The sequence below is a fragment of the Rhinopithecus roxellana genome, chromosome 5 (genome assembly GCF_007565055.1).
Source record: "Rhinopithecus roxellana isolate Shanxi Qingling chromosome 5, ASM756505v1, whole genome shotgun sequence".
Lineage (NCBI taxonomy): Eukaryota > Metazoa > Chordata > Mammalia > Primates > Cercopithecidae > Rhinopithecus > Rhinopithecus roxellana.
This window is the reverse complement of record NC_044553.1, coordinates 61,198,370-61,224,835: the sequence shown is the minus strand read 5'-3', so window position 1 is coordinate 61,224,835 and position 26,466 is coordinate 61,198,370. Positions and strand designations below refer to the sequence as shown.

The 26,466-nt window shown below is 47.5% G+C and overlaps 1 protein-coding gene across 3 annotated transcripts in view; it reads right to left on the bottom strand.

Moving 5' to 3' along the window:
* SLC7A7 (solute carrier family 7 member 7) overlaps positions 1-18,953 on the bottom strand; it is a 46,781-nt gene extending 27,828 nt beyond the window's left edge. Inside the window, exons 1-4 of one of the 3 annotated variants that reach the window (XM_030929850.1) lie at positions 17,983-18,951; positions 13,400-13,537; positions 11,398-11,529; positions 10,989-11,131 (exon numbers count right to left, since the gene is read on the bottom strand). In XM_030929850.1, coding sequence (XP_030785710.1) covers positions 10,989-11,131; positions 11,398-11,468 — 214 coding nt within the window. In that variant the 5' untranslated portion in view covers positions 11,469-11,529; positions 13,400-13,537; positions 17,983-18,951. Of the gene's footprint in view, positions 1-10,988; positions 11,530-13,399; positions 13,538-17,982 lie in introns of all 3 variants that reach the window. The other 2 variants (XM_030929849.1, XM_010378350.2) reach the window with 2 other exon arrangements.
* Between the last annotated feature and the right edge of the window lie 7,513 nt (positions 18,954-26,466).

Here is a 26,466-nt window from a genome sequence, read left to right as displayed (position 1 = left end):
CACCCATGCATGTAGTCACACACACACATGCACATCAAGTGCTCCAAAAAGACAGTGACGGTGCAGGGAACATGGCAAGCTCTTTGCAAATACTTGTTGAACGCTTAATCTCCAACCCTATCTCTTCCCTAAATTCCAAAGGGCATATCTGCCTACTATGTTACAAATAAATTCCAAATTCAACATGCCCCCATCCTCCTCCTCAGAATAAATGATATCACTGCCTACAAGTTGTCTAAACCAGAAACTTCATCTCTTCATTCAAAGAATATTTATCGAGAGCCGGGCATGGTAGGTGGCTCATGCCTGTGATCCCAGCACTTTGGGAGGCCGAGGCAGACAGATCACTCGAGTTCAGGAGTTCGAGACCAGCCTGGCCAACATGGTGAAACCCCATCTGTACTGAAAATACAAAAATTAGCCAGGCCTGGTGACGTGCACCTGCAGTCCCAGCTACTCAGGATGCTGAGGCAGGAGAATCCCTTGAATCCGGGAGGCAGAGATTGCAGTGAGCCGAGATCTTGCCACTGTACTCCAGCCTGGGCGACAGAGCAAGACTCTGTCTCAAAACAACAACAACAATAAAAAAAAAAAAAAAAATTTATCAAGCTTCTGTTTCCTTACTGGGGATACAGTGGATCATAGATAGGCACAGCTCTTCTGGCACAAAACTTACAAGATGGTGGATGTTTTCCTTGACACTTACCTCTGTCTTATATTTGACATCTTAATAGGTCTCATTGGTTGTATTGATTATACCTTCTAAATTGCTCTCAGATCTATCCTTCCCTGTCTACCCCAACTGCCACCCTAGTTCAGGTTTTTGTCATTTCCTGCCTGGATTGCTACAAGAGCTTCCTAATAGTGTCTCTGCCTCCAGCCTTGTCCCCTAAGTTCCACCCCAGCTATATCACTCCCCTGTTTAAAATCCTTTAATGGCTCCTCATATGCTTTGGATAAATTCTAAACCCCTGCAAAGAAATACCTTGTGTTCTAGCCCCTTGCCCATCTTGGCCGCCTCATATCCCACAATCCCCCATGCACCCCCACACCCCATATATTTTTTTTCACCTTGTGCCTAGAACATCCTGCCCCCTTCTTCATTCAACATATAATTATTGAGCACCTAGCAGATGCCAGGCACTTTTCTATGTGCTGGTGATTCAGCAGTGAGTAAAACAAAGTCCTTATTCGCATGATGTTTATATTCCAGAGGGAAAGAGAGACAAGTAAACAATGTGTTGAACAGTGCTATAAAGAAAAAGAGGCCAGGCGCGGTGGCTCACACCTGTAATCCCAGCACTTTGGGAGACTAAGGCGGGCGGATTACCTGAGGTCAGGAGTTTGAGACCAGCTTGACTAACATGGTGAAACCCTGTCTCTGCTAAAAATACCAAAATTAGGCAGGTATAGTGGCAGGTGCCTGTAATCCCATCTACTTGGGAGGCTGAGAAAGGAGAATCGCTTGAACCCGGGAGGCGGAGGTTGCAGTGAGCCGAGATGGTGCCATTGCACTCCAGCCTGGGCGACAGAGCAAGACACCATATCAAAAAAAGAAAAAGAAAAAGAAAACAGGATGGGGAACTGAGAGTGACCATTTTAGATAGGATAGGTCTCTAGTAAGGTACTATTTTTGCAAAGAGGTGAATGGAGTAAGGGAATAAGCTCTGCAGGCATCTGGAGACATGCCTTCCTTGCAGAAGAAACAAATACAAAATCCCTGAGACATGCATGTGCCAGGAAAATGCAGGAGAGAAAAGAAGGCCAGTGTGGCTGGAGCAGACAAAGTGAGGGCAAGAAGTCCAAGGTGAATCAGAGAAGTCAGGTGGAGTAGGGCCACATAGGCCACAATAGAGATGTGGGTGCTTCAGCCCAGCCTGACTCCTTTCATCCTTCAGTGTTGATGCAGACATCATCCCCTGAACAAGCCACTCTCCACCCTTGCAAGCACTTGCCACATATACATGTTTAAGACTATGTTTGCCTCGCTTCGCCACCACACTGTGCGTTCCCTGCAGGCAGGGGCTCTACCTTTCAGCTCCATGCTTTATAGAGCCCAATATGTTCGGAAAAAAAATTCTCAAATTATTCAAATTTTCTTCTTTTGTTCCAATTCCATACCCTGCAAGCAACTTCCTGATTACTAGATTGGTTTCCCAGTTACTAGGGTACCAGGAAGGGGATGCCTTGATAGTGAACACATACCTTCTGGTCATTAGAAATTACTCATGTGGGAAAGGATTCCCTATTTAATAAATGGTGCTGGGAGAACTGCCTAGCCATATGCAGAAAATTGAAACTGGACCCCTTCCTTATATCTTATACAAAAATTAACTCAAGATGGATTCAAGACTTAAACGTAAAACCCAAAACTATAAAAACCCTAGAAAAAGGCAGGGCGCGGTGGCTCACGCCTGTAATTCCAGCACTTTGGGAGGCCGAGGAGGGCAGATCACGAGGTCAGGAGATCGAGACCATCCTGGCTAACACGGTGAAACCCTGTCTCTACTAAAAATACAAAAAATTAGCCAGACGTGGTGGCGAGCGCCTGTAATCCCAGCCACTGGGAGGCTGAGGCAGGAGAATGGCATGAACCCAGGAGGCGGAGCTTGCAGTGAGCCCAGATCGCACCACTGCACTCCTGCCTGGGCAACAGGGCGAGACTCTGTCTCCAAAAAAAAAAAAAAAAAAACCCTAGAAAAAATCTAGGATTTCATAGCAATGCCATTCAGGACATAGGCACGGGCAAAGATTTCATGGCAAAAATACCAAAAGCAATTGCAACAAAAGCAAAAATTGACAAATGGGATCTTATTAAACTAAAGAGCTTCTGCACAGCAAAATAAATTATCATCAGAGGGAACAGACAACCTCTACAGAATGGGAGAAAATTTTTTGCAATCTATCCATCTGATAAAGGTCTAATAACCAGAGTCTGCAAGGAATTTAAACAAATTTACAAGAGAGAAACAATCCCATTACAAAGTGAGCAAAGGATATGAACAAACACTTCTCAAAAAAGGACATTCATGTGGCCAACAAGCATGAAAAAAACTCAACATCACTGATCATTAGAGAAATGCAAATCAAAACTGCAACAAGAAATCATCTCATGTCAGTCAGAATGGCAATTATTAAAAAGTCAAGAAACAGCCAGGTGTGGTGCTAACAGCTGTAACCCCAGCACTTTGGGAGGCTGACGCAGGTGAATCATCTGAGGTCGGGAGTTCAAGACCAGCCTGACCAACATGGAGAAACCCTGTCTCTAATAATACAAAACTAGCCAAATACAAAATTAGCCGGGCGTGAGGGCGCACACCTGTTATCCCAGCTACTCAGGAGGCTAAGACAGGAGAATCCCTTGAACTTGGGAAGCAGAGGTTGCGTTGAGCTGAGATTGTGCTATTGCACTCCAGCCTGGGCAACAGGAGCAAAACTTTGTCTCAAAAAAAAAAAAAAAATCAAGAAACAACAGATGCTGGCAAGGTTGCAGAGAAAAAGGAATGCCTGGCCAGGCACAGTGGCTCATGACTGTAATTCCAGCACTTTGGGAGGCCGAGGAGGGTGGACCACGAGGTCAGGAGTTCAAGACCAGCCTGGCCAAGATGGTGAAACCCCACCTCTACTAAAAATACAAAAATTAGCTGGGTGTGGTGGCAGACAACTGTAATCCCAGCTACTCGGAAGGCTGAGGCAGAGAATCACTTGAACCCAGGAGGCAGAGGTTGCAGTTAGCCAAGATCATGCCACTGCACTCCAGCCTAGGCAACAGAGCAAGATTCAGTCTCAAAAAAAAAAAAAAAAGAAAAGAAAAGAAAAAGAAAGAAAGAAAGAAAGAAAGAAAGGTACAGCAAGTAAGAAAATGTGGTACATATATACCATGGAATACTATGCAGCCATAAAAGGTAATGAGATCATATCCTTTGCAGGGACATGGATGAAACTGGAAGCCATTATCCTCAGCAAACTAATGTAAGAACAGAAAACCAAACACCAAATGTTCTCACTTATAAGTGGGAGCTGAATGATGAGACACATGGACAAACGTGGGGGAAGAACAACACACACTGGGGCCTATCAGTGGAGGTTGGTAGAGGGAGAGGATCAGGAATTATAGCTAATGGATACTAGGCTTAATACCCAGGTGATGGGTTGATCTGTGCAGCAAACAATCATGGCACATGTTTACCTGTGTAACAAAGCTGCACATGCTGCACATGTGCCCTGGAACTTAAAAGTGGAAGAAAAATTAAACAAATAAAAATTTCAAAAAAAGAAATTACCCATGTATGCTCATCAGCAAACTGTACATACATCAAAGGCCGACTGCGGTGGCTCACGCCTGTAATCCCAGCACTTGGGGAGGCCGAGGCAGGCGGATCACGAGGTCAGGAGATCGAGACCATCCTGGCCAACATGGTGAAACCCCGTCTCTACTAAAAATACGAAAATTAGCTGGGTGTGGTGGCAGGAGCCTGTAATCCCAGCTACTCGGGAGGCTGAGGCAGGAGAATCACTTGAACCTGGGATCTTGACTTACTGCAACCTCCACCTCCCGACATAGTGAGACTCTGTCTCAAAAAAAAAAAAAAAAACTGTACATATATCAGTAAACTGGCATTATCATTCACACATCAACCTCTTTTTTTCTTTTTGAGACAGAGTCTTGCTCTGTCACCCAGGCTGGAGTGTAGTGGTGCAATCTGGGCTCACTGCAACCTCTGCCTCCCAGGTTCAAGCGATTCTCCTGCCTCAGCCTCCCAACTAGCTGGGATTACAGGTGCCCGCCACCACACCCAGCTAATTTTTTTGTGTTTTAATAGAGACGTGGCTTCACCATGTCAACCTCTTTTTTCAGGTAAGCATCACTCACTTGCTGGGAAAATGACCCACTTCTATGTCATGACAGCCAAAGAAGGCACTGCTCATGGAAGGGCCACATGAGTGCCCAGCAGAAGACTCGGATGCCCTGTCTACCTCACATTCAGCCCACCTTCCCTATTTTAGATGGCAGCCCTATCACCCACACCTGTCCAAGCTCAAACCCCTAGCTTCACGAACTCTGAGAGCTTCCACATCCCCCATACCTAGAATATATGGGTAATGGGGTGTGCCTGAAGGATTATGGGATATGAGAAGGCCAAAGCAGTGAAAGCACAAGGCACACCTTCAAGGGGTTTAGATTTTCTCCTAAATCATATGAGGAGTCATTGGAGGATTTTAAACCAGGAGCAACATACTGGGGTGGAAAACTGTGGGCAAGGCTGGAGGAGGGGTTTACCTGTGAGAGCTCCCTAACCCACTGCAAAAAGTCCTTGAAAGTCCACTGTTAACTATTTCTTTTTTTTTTTTTTTTTTTTGACGGAGCCTCTCTCTGTCACCCAGGCTGGAGTGCAGTGGCCGGATCTCAGCTCACTGCAAGCTCTACCTCCTGGGTTCTCGCCATTCTCCTGCCTCAGCCTCCTGAGTAGCTGGGACTACAGGCGCCCGCCACCACACCCGGCTAATTTTTTTTGTATTTTTAATACAGACGGGGTTTCACCATGTGAGCCAGGATGGTCTCGATCTCCTGACTTCGTGATCCACCCGACTCAGCCTCCCAAAGTGCTGGGATTACCAGCGTGAGCCACTGCGCCCGGCCAACTATTTCTTTATTCATACCCTCATCTCTGTTCCTAAGGCCACTCCACAGTGCAGATCTTCATCACCCTTCACATGGATTCAGTTTTCAGCTCCCTAGTCTCCCCACCTTCTGTCTCTTGTTCTTTCCAAAAACATTCTCCATGTCACCACCAGAGTTCTCCTTTTAACCAAGTCTGATTATTTCAGTAGTCCCCATACCCCTGCTTAAAATCAGTAGCTGTGTAGCTTTGTAGCTCCCACCTGTAATCCTAGCCACTCAGGAAGTAGGAGGATCACTTGAGGCCAGGAGTTGGAGGCTGCAGTGAGCTATGACTGCACCACTGCACTCTTGCCTGGGCGACGGAGCAAGAACCCCCATCTCTAAAAATATAAAAATAAACAATAGCTTCCCCTTATCTTTTAGATAAAGTCCAACCTGATTATAAAACCCATCTCACCCAGCGCTGTCTCCTAGCCCTTCTCCCACCCCACATTCCAACCATACCAATGACCTGGAATTCTCTGAACATTCTGTGCCTTGCACCTCCACACTTTTGTACATGCTGTCTCCTGTGTGAAAGGTCGCAGGAGACAGCTATATTTGTTTTCAAAATTCAGCTCAGACACCATGTTCTCTGTAATACTTTCCTAAGCTCTCCTCCCCTACAAAAATAAAGTTGCCCCATTTAGGTCAGGCGTGGTAGCTCATGCCTGTAGTCCCAGCACTTTGGGAGGCTGAGGCGGGTGGTTCACCTGAGGTTAGGAGTTCGAGACCAGCCTGGCCAACATGGTGAAACCCCGTCTCTACTAAAAACACAAAAATTAGCCAGGTGTGGTGGTGCACGCCTGTAATCCCAGCTACTCGGGAGGCTGAGGCAGGAGAATCGCTTAACTTGGGACATGGAGGTTGCGTGAGTGAGGCGAGATCACACCACTGCACTCCAGCCTAGGCGACAAGAGTGAAACTTCGTCTCAAAAAAAAAATATTGCCCCATTTGCTCTTATGGTGCCTCTATCAGTGCACAAATTATGTTGCATGACAATTATTTGTTAACATGTCTGTCTCCTTTCTGGACTATAAATTATGGAATGGCAAGGGCTAGACATCATTCTTCTTTGTTTTGCAGCACTAAGTAAAATATCTAGCACACACATAGCATGCCCTAATTAAATTTTTTGTAAGGTAGGGAATGTATGAAAGCTCTAAATTAAAGCCCTTCTGTTGCTAAATCTGAAGAGTCTGCCTAAGTTCTCACTTAGGCTAATCAGAATGTCTTCATAGGTCCTAGCATCTGACTTGTGTCAGGTGCTTATTAAACAGTGCCAGAAGGCTAGGTGCAGTGGCTCATGTCCGTAATCCTAGCACTTTGGGAGACCATGGCAGGCAGATTGCTTGAGCCCAGGAGTTTGAGACCAGCCTGGGCAACATAGTGAGACCCCATCTCTATAAAAAAAATTTAAAAACAAAACCAAAACAGTGGCTGAAAGAATAAACCCATGAATCATATGTCACTAAATTCTTAGTCTTGGTTGCCCTTCTGAACCTTCTTTAGATCTCTATGTTCCCCTGAAGTTATTAAAGATAGAACAAAGTCCAGATATTACCTATGCAGTAATATCTCATTTATCTAACCATAACTACTCAGATGAAGCCAAGAAACAGGAAGAGGAACAGGACTATAAGTGACCAAGAAAGATAGTAATTTTAAACATAATACCTTACACTTGAGTCATAATTTATGGTTTTCACTGAATCTCATTCCATTCTCACAACAGCCTGGAATTAAACAGTCAGTGCACTTGGCTCAAGGTCACATAGCTATTGAGCCCAACCTCAAACACAAGTGTGTGCACAAGTGGTGTGCACATTTCACTCTATCAGAGTAATCTCAAATGTGTGTCACACATCTGTGCACAAAACTCCATGCCTTTTACTCACTAAAGAGCTCTGCATATGAACCATAACTGTGGCTACTTTGCATGTATTATTTTTGTTTTGTTTTGTTTTGTCTTTTGAGAGAGTCTTGCTCTGTGGCCCAGGCTGGAGTGCAGTAGCATGATCTCTGCTCACTGCAACCTCTGCTACCTGGGTTTAAGCGTTTCTCCTGCCTCAGCCTCCACAGTATCTGGGATTACAGGCGCCCACCACCACACCCAGCTTTTTTTTTTTTCTTTGAGACAGAGTCTCGCTCTGTCACCCAGGCTGGAGTGCAATAGCGCAATCTCTTCTCACTGTAACCTCTGCTTCCCGGGTTCAAGCGATTCTCCTGCCTCAGCCTCCCAAGTAGCTGGGACTACAGGTATGCACCACCACACCCAGCTAATTTTTGTATTTTTAGTAGAGACGGGGTTTCACCATGTTGGCCAGGATGGTCCTGATCTCTTGACCTCGTGATCCACCCGCCTCGGCCTCCCAAAGTGCTGGGATTACAGGCGTAAGCCACTGTGACCGGCCTTTGCATGTATTCTTACAAGGATATACAGGCACATGAATGTGTACATGGGTGAATGAGGGTTTGAACATGTATGTCTCTATACCTAAATTAGAAGCAGAAAATTGGCCAGGTGCAGTGGCTCACGCCTGTAATCCCAGCACTTTGGGAGGTCACGGCAGGTGGATCGCCTGAGGTCAGGAGTTTGAGACCAGCCTGGACAACATAGTGAAATCCTGTCTCTACTAAAAATACAAAAAAATTAGCTTGGCGTGGTGGTGGGCGCCTGTAATCCCAGCTACTTGGGAGGCTGAGGCAAGAGAATCTCTGGAACCCAGGAGGCGGAGGTTGCAGTGAGCCGAGATCACGCCATTGCACTCCAGCCTGGGCAGCAAGAGCGAAACTCTGTCTCAAAAAAAAAAAAGAAGAAGAAGAAGAAGCAGAAAATTAAAAAGGGGTGACTGGCAGAGGTAGGCACAATGCCAAAATCAAGGAACAAGAGCTGTCAGAAATGACACAGACAAAGATAGTTAAAATAATAGAATTCTAAGGCTGGGAATGTGGCCCATGCCTGTAATCCCAGCACTTTGGGAGGCTGAGGTGGGCAGATCACCTGAGGCCAAGAGTTCAAGACCAGCCTGACCAACATGGAGAAACCCTGTCTCTAATAACAATACAAAAATTAGCCAGGCGTGGTGGCACATGCCTGTAATCCCAGCTACTTGAGAGGCTGACGCAGGAGAATCACTTGAACCTGGGAGACAGAGGTTGTGGTGAGCCGAGATTGCACCATTGCACTCCAGCCTGGGCAACAAGAGTGAAACTCTGTCTCAAAAAAAACAAAAAACAAAAAAACCTCAGTGAAAACCCCCTTCTTACAACACAAAGCGGTGCCTTCCACCCCTCCCTGACTGTTGCCATGTATGACAAACATACGCAGAGATGAGTCCAGGCCAGACCCAAGGACACACAAAACACAGAAGGACCCCACAGAAGACAGCCAGTTCTCTACACAACAGTAAAATCAGGGAAGCTGGAAAGGAAGTTGAGGAGTGAATGGGGCAATACAGAAATTGAAAGAAAAAAGGACACAAGCTGACGGGAGAGCAGGGAGCCAATGAGCAATTGCACCTGGTGCAAGATTCCTGTGCCCCAACTGCTACAGCAGCTGCCCCTCAAACTGACAGAATGTCTGAGCTTCTTCACAGTTGTGGGGTGGAAGGCATCTTTAAGGTCCTAGGCTCTCCCAGGTTGGAAGGGCATTTTTCAAGAATAGAGGCATCTGAGGGATGGGGCTGTGGAGAATCACCATCTCAGCACCTCCAGTGGCTTTGCTGAATGTACAGATTTAAATAATATTTTATTTATGAGATGGAGAAAAAGCCAAGGTGGACTGAAATAACAGTATTAAAAATCTTGCCCACAGAGGCTGGGTACAGTGGCTCATGCCTGTGATCCCAACACTTGTGTGAAGCCGAGGCAGGTAGATCACTCGAGGTCAGGAATTCAAGACCAGCCTGGCCAACACAGTGAAAACGCATCTCCACTAAAAATACAAAAAAATTAGCTGGGCATGGTGGCACATGCCTGTAATCCCAGCTACTAGGGAGGCTGAGGCAGGAGAATCACTTGAACCCAGAAGATGGAGGTTGCAATGAGCTGAGATTGTGCCACTCAAGCCTGGGTGACAGAATGACTCTATCTCAAAAAAAAAAAAAAAAAAAAAGGAAGAATCTAGCCTACAGAAATACTCACGCAACTGCAAAAGGATATCCACTGGAGCATTATCTGTAAGACTGAGAAACTGAAACCAAGGTATATGGCCATTAACAGAGGACTAGCTAGATAAATAAACTACTTAAATCCTTATAACTAACATGGAATTAAAACATAATTTTAAAATACATCCTTAAAATTAACATGGAATAATATGAAGCATTCTTTAAAAAGTAGATCTGTAAGTAGAAAAGAATGTCACTGATAATGCTAGAGGAAAAGCACATTGTAGAATTACATGTAGACTAGTATGATCTCATTTTTGTAAAAGAACAAAACATACCTCTTTTTTTAATTTTTTTATTTTTTATTTATTTATTTATTTTTTTGAGATGGAGTCACACTCTGTCACCCAGGCTGGAATGCAGTGGTGCAATCTTGGCTTACCGCAACCTCTGCCTCCTAGGTTCAAGTGATTCTCGTGTCTCAGCCTCCTGAGTAGCTGGGATTACAGGCGCCTGCCACCATGCCCAGCTAATTTTTGTATTTTTAGTAGAGATGAGGTTTCACCATGTTGGCCAGGCTAGTCTCGAACTCCTGACCCCAGGTGATCTGCCCACCTAAGCCTCCCAAAGTGCTGGAATTACAGGTATAAGCCACCACACCCTGCCAAAACTACATCTCTTGAAGGAACAAGAAAAAAAAAAAATCAGTGTGCCTGTAGTCCCTGCTACTCAGGAGGCTGAGGCAGGAGGATAGCTTGAGCCTAAAAGTTTGAGGCTGAAGTGAGGTATAATCACATCACTGCACTCCAGTCTGGGTGACAGAGCAAAACACCTGTCTCTTAAAAAAAAAAAAAAAAATCAGGAAGACTATGCAAACTGCTAATAGTCCTTACCGTGAGAAGTTGGGGAAAAGGTGAGTGTTTTTATGTTACATTGTGGTACTGTTTGAAATTTCACACTAAGCATACATTAATTTAACTATATATAGAGAGAGACAGAGAGAGTTGTATATATATAGTTGTATATATATAGTTGCGTGTATACTTGCATATATATATAGTTGTGTGTGTGTGTGTATATATAGTTGTGTGTGTATATATATATATGTTGTCAGAGGCATTCCTTTCTATCTCCTTCTTACTCCCAGACTGCACTCACATCCCAGTCTCTGCCCAGCCCTCCATCCACCACCTCCTGCCCCAGCCCTACTTACAGATGCAGGCAGCAGCCAGCAGGCGGCTGGCAGCATAAGGGGCCAAGCAGCTTGGGAAGAGAGGCTGTACCATGTAGTTGGCAAAGGTGATGGCAATGATGGCCTGGCTGGTGGGCTCACTGATGAGCAGGGAGGTCCAGAGTCTGATGAAAGCAAGGAATCCTCCAAAGGCCTCCAGGATATAGGCATAGCTGGCCCCAGATTTCTTAATGGTGGTGCCCAGTTCCGCATAACAAAGGGCCCCAAAGACGGAGAAGAGGCCCCCGACAGCCCAGATGACCAGAGAGAGACCAAAGGAGGCACTGTATATGAGCACACCCTTGGGGGAAACAAAGATGCCCGAGCCGATCATATTCCCCACAATCAGGCACACGCCGTTAAGCAGTGAGATCTCCTTCTTCAGCTTTACCTGCTCCGGCCCTGGGCTGGCCCCATCACCCAAAGGGGAGGTTTCCACCTCAGGTTGGGAGGCCCCTTCATACTCAGTGCTGTCAACCATGGTGGAGGAGAGGAAACCCTTCACCAGCTTCCTGGCATTGCCCTTTAAGGAAGAAAGATGATGCTATATATTAGGTGGTTGGCAATTACACAGAACCTCTACCTGCCTCCAACGCAGGCTAATATGGGCAGCCCACCAACCACTGCAGAGACCTCCAAATAACCTTTTCTCTAGCTCACTCATCAAAACAACCCCAACTTGAATATGTATTTATTTATTTATAGACAGAGTCTCGCTCTGTAGCCCAGGCTGGAGTGCAGTGGTGCAATCTTGGCTCAACTCACTGCAACCTCAGCCTTCCAGGTTCAAGCACTTCTCTTGCCTCAGCCTCCCAAGTAGCTGGGATTACAGGCACCTGCCACCACGCCTGGCTAATTTTGTTTGTTTGTTTGTTTGTTGTTGTTTTTGAGACGGAGTTTCGCTCTTGTTGCCTAGGCTGGAGTGCAATCTCAGCTCACCGCAACCTCCACTTCCCAGGTTCAAGTGATTCTCCTGCCTCAGCCTCCCGAGTAGCTGGGATTACAGGCATGCACCACCACACGAGGCTAATTTTGTATTTTTAGTAGAGACGGGGTTTCTCCATGTTGGTCAGGCTGGTCTCAAACTCCTGACCTCAGGTGATTCACCCGCCTCAGCCTCCCAAAGCGCTGGGATTACAGGCATGAGCCACCTTGCCTGGCCTCCAACTTGAATTTTTAAGAGAAGGCACTCATTCGCCAGAGAGAAAGCATCTGTCTCTCATCATTAGGATATTGCTGCCCACCCAACTCACCAAATAGAGAACGAAATCTTGGGCTGGGCACGGTGGCTCATGTCTGTAATCCCAGCACTTTGGGAGGCCAAGGCGGGTGGATCACCTAAAGTCGGGAGTTCAAGACCAGCCTGCCCAACATTGAGAAACTCGTCTCTACTAAAAATACAAAAATTAGCCATGCGTGATGGCACATGACTGTAATTCCAGCTGCTTGGGAAGCTGAGGCAGGAGAATCACTTGAGCCTGGGAGGTGGAGGTTGCAGTAAGCCGAGATCAGGCCACTGCACTCCAGCCTGGGCAACAAGAGCAAAACTCCGTCTCAAAAAAAAAAAAAAAAAAAAACTAAATGTTGGTTCTCTCTGAGCCTGCTATAATACAAGACAGGCATGGGGGCAGTGTGGCAGTTCCCAGAAAATAACCATAATGGCTTGACCCTGAGTTTTCAGCCTTATCCAAAACCCGTCTTCCCTCCAATTTCAGCTTCAGCGATCACCTGTGCTGAGATACAACATTAGGAACTGATCTTACAAGCAACTAATCTGTGGGAGCGCCTCATGACACTGCTCTTTTCCCTAAAGACTCTATATCTGCCAAACCTAAAGGCTTCAGAAATCTGCTGGAAACCCACAACCATCCTCCTGCCCAAGGAGCATCCCTTAACCCTTAGCTGGAGTCTTCAGCCCTGGCAAAGCCCAAGTAGACCCACCTCACCCTGAAAGAAAACAGGCTATTCTCTTTTCCTCGCTTTTCCTTTCCCAGATACCTTTTTCCCAGTCTCTGGTATTCCAAGCCTCCTGCTATCAGATCCCTCACATCAGCATCGTTGAATCACCCAAAAAAGTATGAATGAGAGAAGGGCGATCCAATGTACAATGAAACCTAGAGATGATTGGAGGCAGCTGATGGCCACTCCCTACCCCAGAGTTGCTGCTGGAGAGATACCACTGCAAGCCAAGGCAGGAAGACAGCTGCAGCCAGGCAGCACATGCTGGAAAACACCAAGCAGGAGACAGCTGAGAGGAAAATGGGAGAGGCTAGTCAAGCAATGGAGAGATATTAGGGCAAGAGGCACTCGGGAGAAGAAGCAATTAGACACTGCACAGCAGCAAAGACGAGGGTAAGCAAGGTGAGTGGAGATGAGAAAAGGGTGGAACGCACACTTACTCCTTGGTCCTGGATATAAGCAGGTTCTCACGGCAGTGCCAGCAGCAGTCAGGAAGAGAAGTGCCTTCCAGGATCTGTGGTCTGATGCTCCTCCTTCCCAGCCAGCAGTAAAAGGGAAGGCCAGAAAAATGCCTATGGATTTAAGCAAGAAGGGTGGAGGAGGTGAGGCGGCCCGCAAAGGAAGGAGTGAGGGAGGGGGAAAGGACTGTTAAGCAACCATCTGTGTCCAAGGTTCACTGGCCCTTCACATCTGCAAAAGGGGTGGCTAGGAGCTCTTGGCTCAGCACTTTCTGTGATAAGAAGTCGCTCTCTCAGGAATCTCCTTTGTCAGCTCTGCTCTGGGACCGGGGGCCCAGAAGAAAGGACAGTCAGCTGGGTGCAGTATCTGTAGCCCTGGGGAAACTGTTCCAGACCAAGTTAGCTGAGGACAGGACAGTAGCCGGGAAGGAATACATAGCACTCTCTCTCTCTCTGTGTCCTCCATGCCCCACCCTAGCCTCTCTTCTCTCTCACCCCAAGCATTTAAGAAAGGGAGGAAGGTTGCACAGTGTGACACAAAGGCTTGTTCCCATGCTGAGATTACAGGAAGTGTAAAAGCAGTCTCTACACCCTGTGACTGGGTGTTCTAAGAGAACTCTGCACACTTCCCCATGCAAAGACAGACTGGGAGGTTGCCTCCAAACCTGGGCCACTGCCCCAAAGTCTGAGCCTCAGACTACTTCAAAAGAAATACAATCAAGAGATCAAATATCTGACTGCATCCCCACCAGACCCATGTGCCTTTTCATTCTTGACAAAACATACCAAGATTTTTGGGATAAGCATAAATTCCTATAAACGACTTCCTCATATATAAGTTTACTCCACTTTCCTAAAAAATATGAAGAAATCAGGCTGGGCGCGGTGGTTCACGCCTGTAATCCCAGCACTTTGGGAGGCCAAGGCAGCTGGATCACAAGGTCAGGAGATCAAGACCATCCTGGCTAACACGGTGAAACCCTGTCTCTACTAAAAATACAAACAAATAAAAATAAAAATAAAAATTAGCTGGGTGTGGTGACAGGTGCCTGTAGTCCCAGCTACTTGGGAGGCTGAGCCAGAAGAATGGCAGGAACCTGGGAGGCAGAGCTTGCAGTGTGCCGAGAGTGGGCCACTGCATTCCAGCCTGGGTGACAGAGCAAGACTCTGTCTCAAAAAAAAAAAAATTTTTTTTTAAATAATGAGGAAATCAGATTTCACTGAATTCTGTTGGACAGACAGGCCCAGAACAGGCAGAGAAAGCTGAGCATTTTTTGGAAATCACATAGTTTATGCTATCTTTATTATTTACTTTAAATCTGGTATTCTATTTTACCAACAGAAATAGACCCTATCCATTCTGAAATCCAACTATCTGTTTCTTCTCATATCTCTTCTAACCCTCTTTGGTTATTCTACAACCAGAGAATAGAGATCTAAATATCTCTGGGAGACATCTCCACCACACATCCTCCCATTCTAGCTCTTTAAACTTTTAATTTAATCTAGGAGGAGGATTCTGGTGTGAGCGTTCCCAGAGATCATGCTTCTCCCAAGACAGGCTTCACAGTGATCTGAAATCCTTCTGGAGGAGACTATCCTTTTCTCCAAAATGCTCCTGTAATAATAATTGCTATCACTTATTGAGCACTTACCTGGGTCAGACACACTGCTAAGGACTTTAAGCACATCATCTCATGGAATCACCAGAGGTCCTACACTCTTAATCACACAAGTATACTATCTCTCCATCTCCCCATCCCCCTGGCCTGCCCTAGTCTCTAGGCCTTCCTTTTATTTTATTTTATTTTATTTGTTTTTTGTTTGTTTGTCTGAGAGAAGGTCTCACTCTGTCACCCAGGCTGGAGTGCAGTGGCACGATCTTGATTCACTACAACCTCCACCACCTCCTGGATCAAGCAATTCTCATGCATCAGCCTCCTGAGTAACTAGGATTACGCCTGGCTAATTTTTGTGTTTTCATTTTGGTATTTTTATTATTTTGTTTTATTTTATTTTGTTTTGTTTTATTTTATTTTATTTTATTTTGAGACAGAGTCTTGCTCTGTTGCCCAGGCTGGAGTGCAGTGGCACGATCTCGGCTCACTGCAACCTCCGCCTCCCAGGTTCAAGCAATTCTCCTGCCTCAGCCTCCCGAGTGGGTGGGATTACAGGTGCACACCAGCACGCCCAGCTAATCTTTTGTGTTTTTAGTAGAGTCGGGGTTTCACCATGTTGACCAGGATGGTCTTAAACTCCTAAACTCAGGCAATCCGCCCACCTCAGCCTCCCAAAGTGCTAGAATTACAGGCATGAGCCATCGTGCCCAGCCTAATTTTTGTATTTTTAGTAGAGATGAAGTTTCGCTATGTTGGCCAGGCTGGTCTTGAACTCCTGGCCTCAACTGATCCACCTGCTTCTGCCTCCCAAAGTGGTGGGATTACAGGCATGAGCCACCGGCACCACCTTAGACCTTGCTTTTGGACAGGAATGACCTACATGAATTACCTGGGGGAAGATGTAATCAGACTAGATTAAAAAGAAAGAAAGCGCCGGGCGCGGTGGCTCACGCCTGTAATCCCAGCACTTTGGGAGGCCGAGGCGGGCGGATCACAAGGTCAGGAGATCGAGACCACGGTGAAACCCCGTCTCTACTAAAAATACAAAAAATTAGCCGGGCGCGGTGGCGGGCGCCTGTAGTCCCAGCTACTCAGGAGCACTCCAGCCTGGGCGACAGAGCGAGACTCCGTCTCAAAAAAAAAAAAAAAGAAAGAAAGCCTCTGTCATCCTTCAGTCTATAGCCTAGACTAAAGGCTCCAATAAAGTTTGTTAATCTCCTTCCTGGCTGCCCCTCCCCTTTCTCATTCTTTGCAGGGATAAGAGGTGATTACAAGTCCTCTTGGCAGTGCTGCTATTGCTAGGGTGCCCACTTCTAAAGCAAACAAAAGAAAACACAATCACATCATCACGCCTGCCCTTTTAAGACCAAATTCACTGGCACCAAGGTGCGGGCATGTGTCCTAATATGACGTAAAAGAAAGGAAGGAAGGAGGGACAAAGGAAGGGAAAACTGTGAGGGGGAATGGAGAGAGAAGTGTACAGGGTTTCATTCCTGACTGGTGGCATCTGAAAAGTGAAGTCCTATCCGTGGAATTTTGAGACAGAAATCTGCTGGGGGTAAAACCCGTACTCCAGCAAACAGCAAGCCCTAGTGGTAGCACCAGGAAGTGCTAGTGGACTCTAACCTACTTCAGTCTGCCCATGCAAACTAGGCAAGGGAGGCTGCCATTCATAGAGAGCATGAAGCCCCTGTCTTTTCTCAACCACTACCTAGCACCCTGGACAAGAAGGCACCATCTTTGGCAGCTCACATTTCTCCCTAAGACCCCGGGTCTTAGGGTAATGTTTCCACCATTCAGGCAGCCTGGAACCAACAACACCCCTAGGCTCTCCCAAAGGGGCTCTTCTGCCCCAGGTTTTCTTTTTTGGGGGGGGGTTGGGTTTTGGGGTTTTTTTTTTCCCCGAGACGGAGTTTTGCTTTGTCCCCCAGGCTGGAGTGCAGTGGCACGATCTCTGCTCGCTGCAACCTCCACCTCCCGGGTTCTCCTGCTTCAGCCTCCCTAGTAGCTGGGATTACAGGCACCCACCACTATGCCCAGCTAATTTTTAATTTTTATTTTTTTTATTTTTAGTAGAGATGGGGTTTCACCATGTTGGCCAGGCTGGTCTCGAACTCCTGGCCTCGTGATCCTCCCACCTCAACCTCCCAAAGTGCTGGGATTACAGGTGTGAGCCACTGCACCCGGCCCACCCCAGGTTTTACATGAGCAAGCCCATAAGATAACAGCAGCCCTTGTTGTCTTTCCCTGTCTGAGATGCATTCATCTCTGAACACCCAGTGAAGATTACAGGACAACACACTCATCCTACAGCCTGTGGAAGAAATTTGGTTCAGAAACTGGCAGCAGGGCCTCCAATATGCAGTGCTGGGCAGAACAGTCAGTGGAGCCCCTCACCCTAACCTCACCCTCGAATGGCAACACCAAAACACACTTCCTCCAGGAACTAGCACATAACTTGGGGTCTTGGCTCCTCAGCTGAGCTCAGGGAACTACTGTAAGAACACACTTTCTCTCCCAGAGACCCCATGTCCTGCCTTCCTGGCTCCAACCAGTCTGTGCTGCCTCCCCTAACAACAGAAACAGAAAACAGATACACTCTGGTATGACTAGATTTCCCCATCACTCCAAGCTAGAAGCTCAGCTCCTCCCTCCCCAGTTCTCTGTTTGTTTTTCTATATTCTACTGTGGCTAAGACAGTCTCTTAAAAAAAAAAAAAAAAAAGGTGAAACAAAAAAGAAATTGTTTACTCCTGTGGCCAGGGCTTCCATTAAGGAAGGGCTGAAGTCTCTGGGCAGAAGTTTCAGCCCAGGGAGGGACACGGCTGGGATCAAGAAACAGGAGGCTCTTGGGTCTCCATTCAGTCGATTTTTAGGACTCACTCCATCCTCCTCCTGCACTTCCCCTCTCGCCCATTGTCCCTCCTCTCCCACCTCTTACCTGTCCAGTGACCTTTGGGCAGGTGCGGGGAGGAGGGGCTACCAGCGCAGTCAAGGGAGAGGGGAAGGTGCTAGTTAGGAGAACCAACGGTATGGCTCACGCTGCAGCAGCTGTTGACTCTGAGGAGCAGAAAAAGCAGAGGGTAACGGGGACTGAAATGGAAAACAGGAAAACACATGTGTGACTCTGGCCGGCAGCGGGGAGGGGCCAGGGGACGGGCTGGAGCTGGGACTGCCTGGTCAGACCCAGAGGACCTCAATGCCTGCCAGCCTCCAGGCACCTTCTCCACTACACTGGCACCAAATACCTGAGTCTCAGCTCCTTCTCCTCCCTCCCTCAGCCCCACCCCCCTCTTCCTTGTTGCCCTACATTTACTGAGCACTTAAGCTTTCCCCTCCATTGATAGTGACCTCTGATGCCTCTTGCAACTCCCCTCATTCCATTTCCTAATCATCTCCCACTCATATACTATCCTTAGTCCTGCAGAGGGGATACGATCCCATGGTCAAGAGAAGGAAACTTTGCAGTCCCATCTCAAGAGTGTCAGTGCCATTTCAGCCCCTAAAGCAAGCCAAGGGAGGTAAGGCAGGCCAAGGAAGACCACTTATAGGAGGACAGCCAAGCACATTTAGACACCAAGCAAGCTCACTCACAGCTGAGATCTCTAATTGGTTCAGGTGATATCGATGTGTGTTATCACCTGAACACATCCCACCTCAACCAGGTAAGAGCCAACTGGGCCATGGCACCCTGGGCAGACTCATGAGTTGGCATCCCTTCAAACCAGTTTTATTTAAACATGTGTCGAACGTTTACTTAGCAGAGGTGGGGGAAATACCAATTTGCCTGGAATACAAATTGTGTAAGCCTCTTTATATTCAAAATTAGAAATTATTACATATCAGCTGGGCGTGGTGGCTCACGCCTGTAATCCCAGCACTTTGGGAGGCCAAGGCGGGCAGATCACAAAGTCAGGAGTTTGAGACCAGTCTGGCCAACATAGTTGAACCCCGTCTCTACTAAAAATACAAAAATTAACCAGGTATGGTGGCGGGCACCTGTAATCCCAGCTACCTGGGAGGCTAAGGCAGGAGAATCGCTTGAACCCGGGAGGCAGAGGTTGCAGTGAGCACTCCAGTCCAAAAAAAAAGAAGAAATTATTACACATCTTCATCACATGCAATCTTCTGAAGCAAACAACTTCTTGGTAAGCATAGTAAACCACTTAAAATGCAGATAATAGTATAAATTTATTGCCCTCAGGGAGCAGCACTTCACAGTGCATCATGCATTTTTGGAATTACAACTGTGACTAATGCCTTTAAGCAACTGTCAGCTGGCTGGCCCCTGGGCTACACCCTGCAATTTGCACCTGTCTGTTGCAAAATTACTCCAGACACAAGTAGTCCAGGTAAGGAGTTGTCAATAAGTCTATGTCACTGGATGAAAGCCAACTCATATTTCACCAAGACACAGAAATCATAGTACACTGGCATCAAATACCTGAATTATTCCAAAGATAATTTAGTGTCCTTTAGACACTCTCAGCCTGCTACCCAACTTGCCGGCCCCTTAACTGCACTCCGGGGTCGGGTCCAAGTTGTGAGGGAAGACCTAGGAAGAGGAAGCTGTCCTTGCCTGCATGGGCCCCCGTGCTGTCTTCCTCATTCCACTACAGCTTCACTGGCTTCCCTGCTGTGGCCACATAGCAAGCACGCTCCCGCCTCACAGCTTTTGCAATTTCTGTTCTCCCTGCCTGGAACATGCTTCCCAGTGATATTGTCCATGCGTGGTGTCATTTGTTTGCTGTCACCACCCCCACTAGAATGTAAGCATCACAACAGCTTTGTTCACCACTGTATCCCCGCAGAGCAGGGCTCACATAGACAGTTAATAAATGCTTGCTGGATTAATAAATGAATGAATGAACTATGTTATTTATTTGATTTCCCAGGTGGCTAGGCTCCTGGGCATGTCCTTGAATTTGCTCTCCAGGCCCCTCCTGTTTGGCTGCCGCTCTGGCTCCTAAGCAAGGAGTACCCGGAGGTACTCTTTTTGACAGTAATACGTTAAAGGCAAAGAAGGAAGTATGGCTTTCACGGTTTTACTGGGAGGCCTAGAATGATTTGAAACGGACTTTTGTTTCATTAATGGGAAAAGCAAAGCAAAACAAAAAGCCTATCATCTAACACTCTTTCCCTGGATGCAGGAAATTCTTGTCTGCTCTACCTCACACCCAGGCTCAGGTGACAGGTCTGGGTGCAGCGTGGAGATGGCGAGAGCTAAGTGCTACAGCTGCGAAAGGGTGAAGGGCAAAGGAGGAAAATGCCGAGGGAGGCGAACGCTCAGGTTCATGCATATGCAAGTGGGCTCTACAGCGGAACTTCGAAGCACACACTCAACTCCCCACCATGCGCCCCGCCCGCTGGTCTTCCCCGGAAAAGCTCTCCCCCAGCCCAGGATCCTCGCTGGCCTAGCCCTTGGCCGTTCCCATCCCCCTCTCCGTCCCCGCCCAACCTGCTGGCCTCACTCACCTTTGTCCCTTTCTCCCATCCCCACCCCCCAATCCACCCTCGCTTTCTCCGGGCCCCTGCCATTTGTTTCCCTTTTATTTCCCTCCTTCTTTTGGGTCCCCAGTATGCGGTCCTAGGACAACGCCTTCCCAAGCTCGGACCCAGCCACCGTCCGCCTTCATTACCCCTCTGAAGAACAGGGTCGCCCCCGAGGCCCAGGTCTGGCTGTGGGGGCCCACTCGAGCTCTGCCTTGGGGGACCAGGACCTCACCCCAACAGGCGTCCCTTCCGCTCCCTCCACCTGGCCAAGCCGCCCCCGCCCTTCCCCCGACTCTAGGAAGTGCTAGAAGAGGGGGTTGTGGTGGGTGTAGGCGAAGGGCGCAAAGGTCCAAGCACCATGGCCTCGAAACCCGCTCCTCTGTCCGCTCCTCGCTCCCGCACAGCTGGATTGCTGCCGGGAAATGAAAATGACCGCGGACACCCTTAGAGACTGGTCGTCCACCCCATGAACGCTCAGCTTCCTCTTCCCTCCCTCCCAACCCCGCATAAGCTCGCTGCCAGACAGGGGTCGGGGCGACAGCCCCAACCCCTGGCCACATCTGCCTCCGGCCCGGAGATGCTTAGCTGAATCTGGGTAGGGCCCCCAGACCGGAAGCCCCTTGTAGGTGGGGGGGCGGCGGCGGGGGCGGGAGGCGGGGCGAGGAAAGGTGCCTGCTCGGAGCCGGAGGAGGGGTCTCCCGAAGGCCGTCTCTTCCACCCCGGGTTCCCGACTCCCCGCCCCCTCGGGGGAGCTGTTGCATCAGCTTCCAGATTCCAAACCAAAGAAAGTGAACTCCACTAGGCTGGGAAGGCGTCGGGTATTACAGCCGCCGCCAGGAGGCAGCGCTTAATCAAAAATGTTGGGCAGAGGGGCCCAGGATAACGGAGTCCCGGGAGCATCTCTCATCTGAAGTCTTAGCAGCAGCGCGGACCTAACAAAAAAGGGAGTTGCTGAATTAGTTCAAGAAAAGGGAACTGGAAATGCTTCATCACGTTTTGAAGCTAAAAGATGGCTTGTAAATAATACAACTACCTTTTGGATACCTTTTGGACAATCTAGCTTTGGGGTTTTTTTAGGCCAACGTTGGCGCTCTGGGAGATCCACAAACAGCCACCGCCTTCAAGACCAGTCTGATAGAAACACAGAAAGCTTACGGAATTTCCCAGCCCCCAAGCAAGGAGGAATGTAGTCCGAAGTCATGATTTGCCCATCTTCAAGCTCAATCATTTAACACCTAATTTAGCCAGTACTGATATAGCAGAGATTTGACAGTTCTGGGAAAAGAAGCAGAGTATGTTGCAATAAATTATGTAAGCAGTAAGGAAATAATATGCAAAGTACTGTATTGAGTGATTTGTAGCCACAGTTCTCACATTTCTTGCATGAGGTGACAGTGATTTGATCTTTGTGCTGTCCTAAAAAGGGAGGTAATGAAAGAATTCCCAAACAGTTCACTCTTATCTCCACAACTTCTTCAATCTTAGAATATTCTCACAGGCATGCAAAAAGGAAAAGAGATTGCAAAATGAAGTAGAATTGCCTACCCAGAGTCAGCTTCCTTCGTCTTATGTTCCTTCTCCAATGTCATCATTATCAATCACAACAATTACAAGGCACCTAATTTCCCAGAGCAAAGCACTTGTACAAAAGTAACTGTAGGGGCCGGGTGCGGTGGCTCACGCCTGGAATCCTAGCACTTTGGGAGGCCGAAGCGGGCGGATCATGAGGTCAGGAGATGGAAATCATCCTGGCTAACACGGTGAAACCCCGTCTCTATTAAAAATACACACAAAAAAAAAATTAGCCGGTCGTGGTGGCGAGCACCTGTAGTCCCAGCTACTTGGGAGGCTGAGGCAGGAGTATGGCAAGAACCCGGGAGGCGGAGCTTGCAGTGAGCCGAGATCGCGCCACTGCACTCCAGCCTGGGCAACACAGCGGGACTCCGTCTCAAAAAAAAAAAAAAAAAAAAAGTAACCCTGTAAATACAAACGTACAGAACAGAAAGAGGCTATTTGGATAAACATATTAGACAAAGCATGAGCTCATTGCACCCTTGAACTTCTGGGCTAAAGTAATCCTCCAGCCTCAGCCTCCCAAGTAACTGGGACTTGCTGGTGGGTGCCTACAGGTGGGTGCCCAGGTTATTATTATTATTAATATTTTGGATTGAGTCTCGCTCTGTCGCCAGGATGGAGTGCAGTGGCACCATCTCGGCTCACTGCAACCTCCGACGCCTTGGTTCAAGGGATTCTCCTGCCTCAGCCTCCCCAGTAGCCAGGATTACAGGCATGCACCACCACGCCAGCTAATTTTTGTATTTTTAGTAGAGACGCGGTTTCACCATGTTGGTCAGGATGTTCTCAATCTCCTGACCTCGTGATCTGCCCGCCTCGGCCTCTCAAAGTGTCGAGATTACAGGTGTGAGCCACTGTGCCCGGCTTTTTTTTTTTTTTTTTTTTTTTTTTTTTTTTTTTTAAGAAACAGAGTCTTGACTGTCTCTAATAACTACAAAAATTAGCTGGGCATGGTGGCGTGCACCTGTAATCCCAGCTACTCGGGAGGCTGAGGCATGAGAATCATTTCAACCCAGGAAGCAGGGGTTGCAGTGAGCCGCCATCAAGTCGCTGCACTCTAACCTGGGTGACCAAGGGAGACTCTGTCTCAAAGGAAAAAAAAAAAGAGAGAGCCAAAGTCTTGCTGTGTTGCCTAGGCTGAGAAAGCAAAATGTTAAAGCCAAATACAGGGCATGACGCCCTTGAAAAAAAAAGCAGTTTAAGAGAGGAAACACATGAAGCACAGATGCCTGATGCTTCACATTATTCTTAACTCCAGTCTTTGCCAGTTGAAGTCCAGAGGTTAAAAGACATTCAGTTTAGGATGACGAAGCTGCTTTCCTGTGGCTTCTGAGGCTGATGAAGTCATAGAGGAGTGCTGTCCAGGTGCCAGACCCCTCCCTCCAACAGAGTTCTATGAGGTCCCTGAGAAAGATGATGATGTTGTCAGCGCTCTGGGGTTCTCTCTCTCTCTCTCTCTCTCTCTCTCTCTCTCTCTCTCTCTCTCTCTCTCTCTCTCTCTCTCTCTCTCTCTCTCTCTCTCTCTCTCTCTTCTCTCTCCTCTCTCTCTCTCTCTCTCTCTCTCTCTCTCTGTCCAGGGAGGTTGAGATGAGAGGTAGCTGTTTCGGTGAGGAGCCCTTTCTGGTATTTACAACCCATGGATTGTCCCCCTGCTGTATCACACTAACCACATCAAAGGTTAAATTTAGGGAGGCCCAGACAGGAAGATTGCTTGAGCCTAAGAATTGAAGACCAGCCTAGGAAACATAGCAAGACCCCACCTCTAAAAAAAATTCCATCCTGGGCCACAGAACTTGTCTTCCTTTATTTTTTCTTTTTCTTTTTCTTTTTTTTTTTTTTTTTTTTTTTTGAGATGGAGTCTCGCTCTGTGGCCCAGGATGGAGTGCAGTGGCATAATCTTGGCTCACTGCAACCTCTGCATCCCAGGTTCAAGTGATGCTCCTGCCTCAGTCTCCCAAGTAGCTGGGACTACAGGTGCCCAGCACCACGCCTGACTAGCTTTTGTACTTTTAGTAGAGATGAGGTTTCACCATATTGGCCAGGGTGGTCTCGAACTCCTGACCTTGTGATCCGCCTTCCTCGGCCTCCAAAAGTGCTGGGATTACAAGCATGAGCCATGGTGCTTCTAAAGACCCTTCTCTTCCCAGATTTCCTAGTTCCAATGAAACTTCCCACCCTGTTCCCAAAGTCCTCCAGCTCTGGCTCCTTGACTCCCACATCTGCTAAATAATTGTACTTGTCCACTTTTGCATGCTGTGTTCATAATATACACATTATTTGTTGACCTAAATGCATATGCCCCACTCCACCCCAGGTGTTTTTTTTGTTTGTTTGTTTGTTTGTTTGAGACAGTATCTTGCTCTGCCACCTAGGCTAGAGGACAGTGGTGTAATTACAACTCACTGCAGCCTTGACCTCCCCAGGCTCAGGTGATCCTCCCACCTCAGCTTCCCACATAGCTGGGACTATAGGCACACGCCACCATACCTGGCTAATTTTTTGTTTTGCTTTTTGTTTTTTGTTTTTCCAAGATGGAGTTTCACTCTTGTTGTCCAGGCTGGAGTGCAATAGCGTAATCTCGGCTCACTGCAACCTCCGCCTCCCACATTCAAGTGATTCTCCTGCCTCAGCCTCCCAAGTAGCTGGGATTACAGGCACGTGCCACCACACCCAACTAATTTTTGTATTTTCAGTAGAGACAGGTTTTCGCCATGTTGGCCAGGCTGGTCTCGAATCCTGACCTAGGTTACCGCCTGCCTCGGCCTCCCAAAGTGCTGGGACTACAGGCATGAGCCACCCCGCCCAGCCAATCTTTTGTATTTTTTGTAGAGACAGGGTCTCACCATACTGTCCAGGATGACCTCGAACTCCTGGGCTCAAGCAGTCCTCTCACCTCCCTGACCTCAACATCCCAAGTAGCTGGGACCATAGGTGCATGCCACTATGCCCTGCAAAACACACACATACACAAAAATTAAATTTTAGTAGAGGTAAGGTCTCACTATGTTGCCCAGGCTAGTCTCAAACTCGTGGGCTCAGGTGATCCTCCAGGGTCAGCCTCCCAAAGTGCTAGGATTACAGGCCATGAGCCACAGTACCTGGCCAGTTTGTCATCTTTTCTTGTTTGTGTGCGTGTGTGTGAGAGAGAGAGATGGAGCTTCACTCTTGTGTGCAATGGCGCAATCTCGGCTCACCACAACCTCTGCCTCCCAGGTTCAAGCGATTCTCCTGCCTTAGCCTCCCGAGTAGCTGGGATTACAGGCATGCACCACCATACCCAACTATTTCTGTCTTTTTACTAGAGATGGGGTTTCTCCATGTTGGCCAGCCTGGTCTCAAACTCCCGACCTGATCCTCCCACCTCGGCCTCCCAAAGTGCTGGGATTACAGGCGTGAGCCACTGCGCCCCGCCGCTTGTCTTTTCTGTCAATCCTGTATGTTGACACTTCGGTAGTTCTTCGAGCCTTTGGCTTCTGCTACTTGATTGCCCAAATGTAAACTGTGAGACTCCAGTGCTATACACCTCACCTGTCTATCTCAAGGCCAGCCAAAAGCTCAAGGACCCAAGCTTGGGAAAAGTGTCACTCAGTCTTCATTCTTCCTTTAACTGTAAAACAATAAATTCAGGGCCACATTTTGGTTCAATTTTTTGATTCCTAAAAATGACAAAGCAATCTGTACAATGACTGCTTCCTGGACTGTCTATCTGCTTTACAGGTTTATTGTGAAAATCATAGGAAATCGTTTATGTGGAAGTGTTTTGATAAGTAAAAATGAAGAGTATTAATGCAAGATGATAGTGATACTATATGTCTTACTTCCCTTATTTAAGTCAATCTGTTGGCTTCTAGCCACATTTCTTTTGTTCCTATCCCCTCTTCTTGCTCAGCCCTAGCCTGTATCATTCTTATTGTTATCAAAAATAGCTGCTTTTCCTACTTCAACCAGGATCCACCCTTCCCTTCTTTCAGAGCACAACCTACGGCTGTGGAAAAACTTTCCAGTCTTGCAGAAGAAAATGATAAACTTCCAGATGGATCATTATACCACTCCCATGGGTTTCTCCCATCAGCACATGTTTGTGTCTTGCCTGTGTGAACCCCGAAAATTTAAGACAGGTCTCAGTTAATTTTTAAAGATTATTTTGCCAAGATTATGGATGCTCCTGTGACACAGTCTCGGGAAGTCCTGATGCCATGTGCCCAAGGTGGTTGGGGCACAGCTTGGTTTTATACATATTAGGGAGACATGAGACATCAATCAATATGTAAGAAGTACATCAGTTCCATCCAGAAAGGTGGAGACAGCTCAAAGCAAGGTCCCCCACACTGGGGACTTCCAGGTCACATGTAGATGA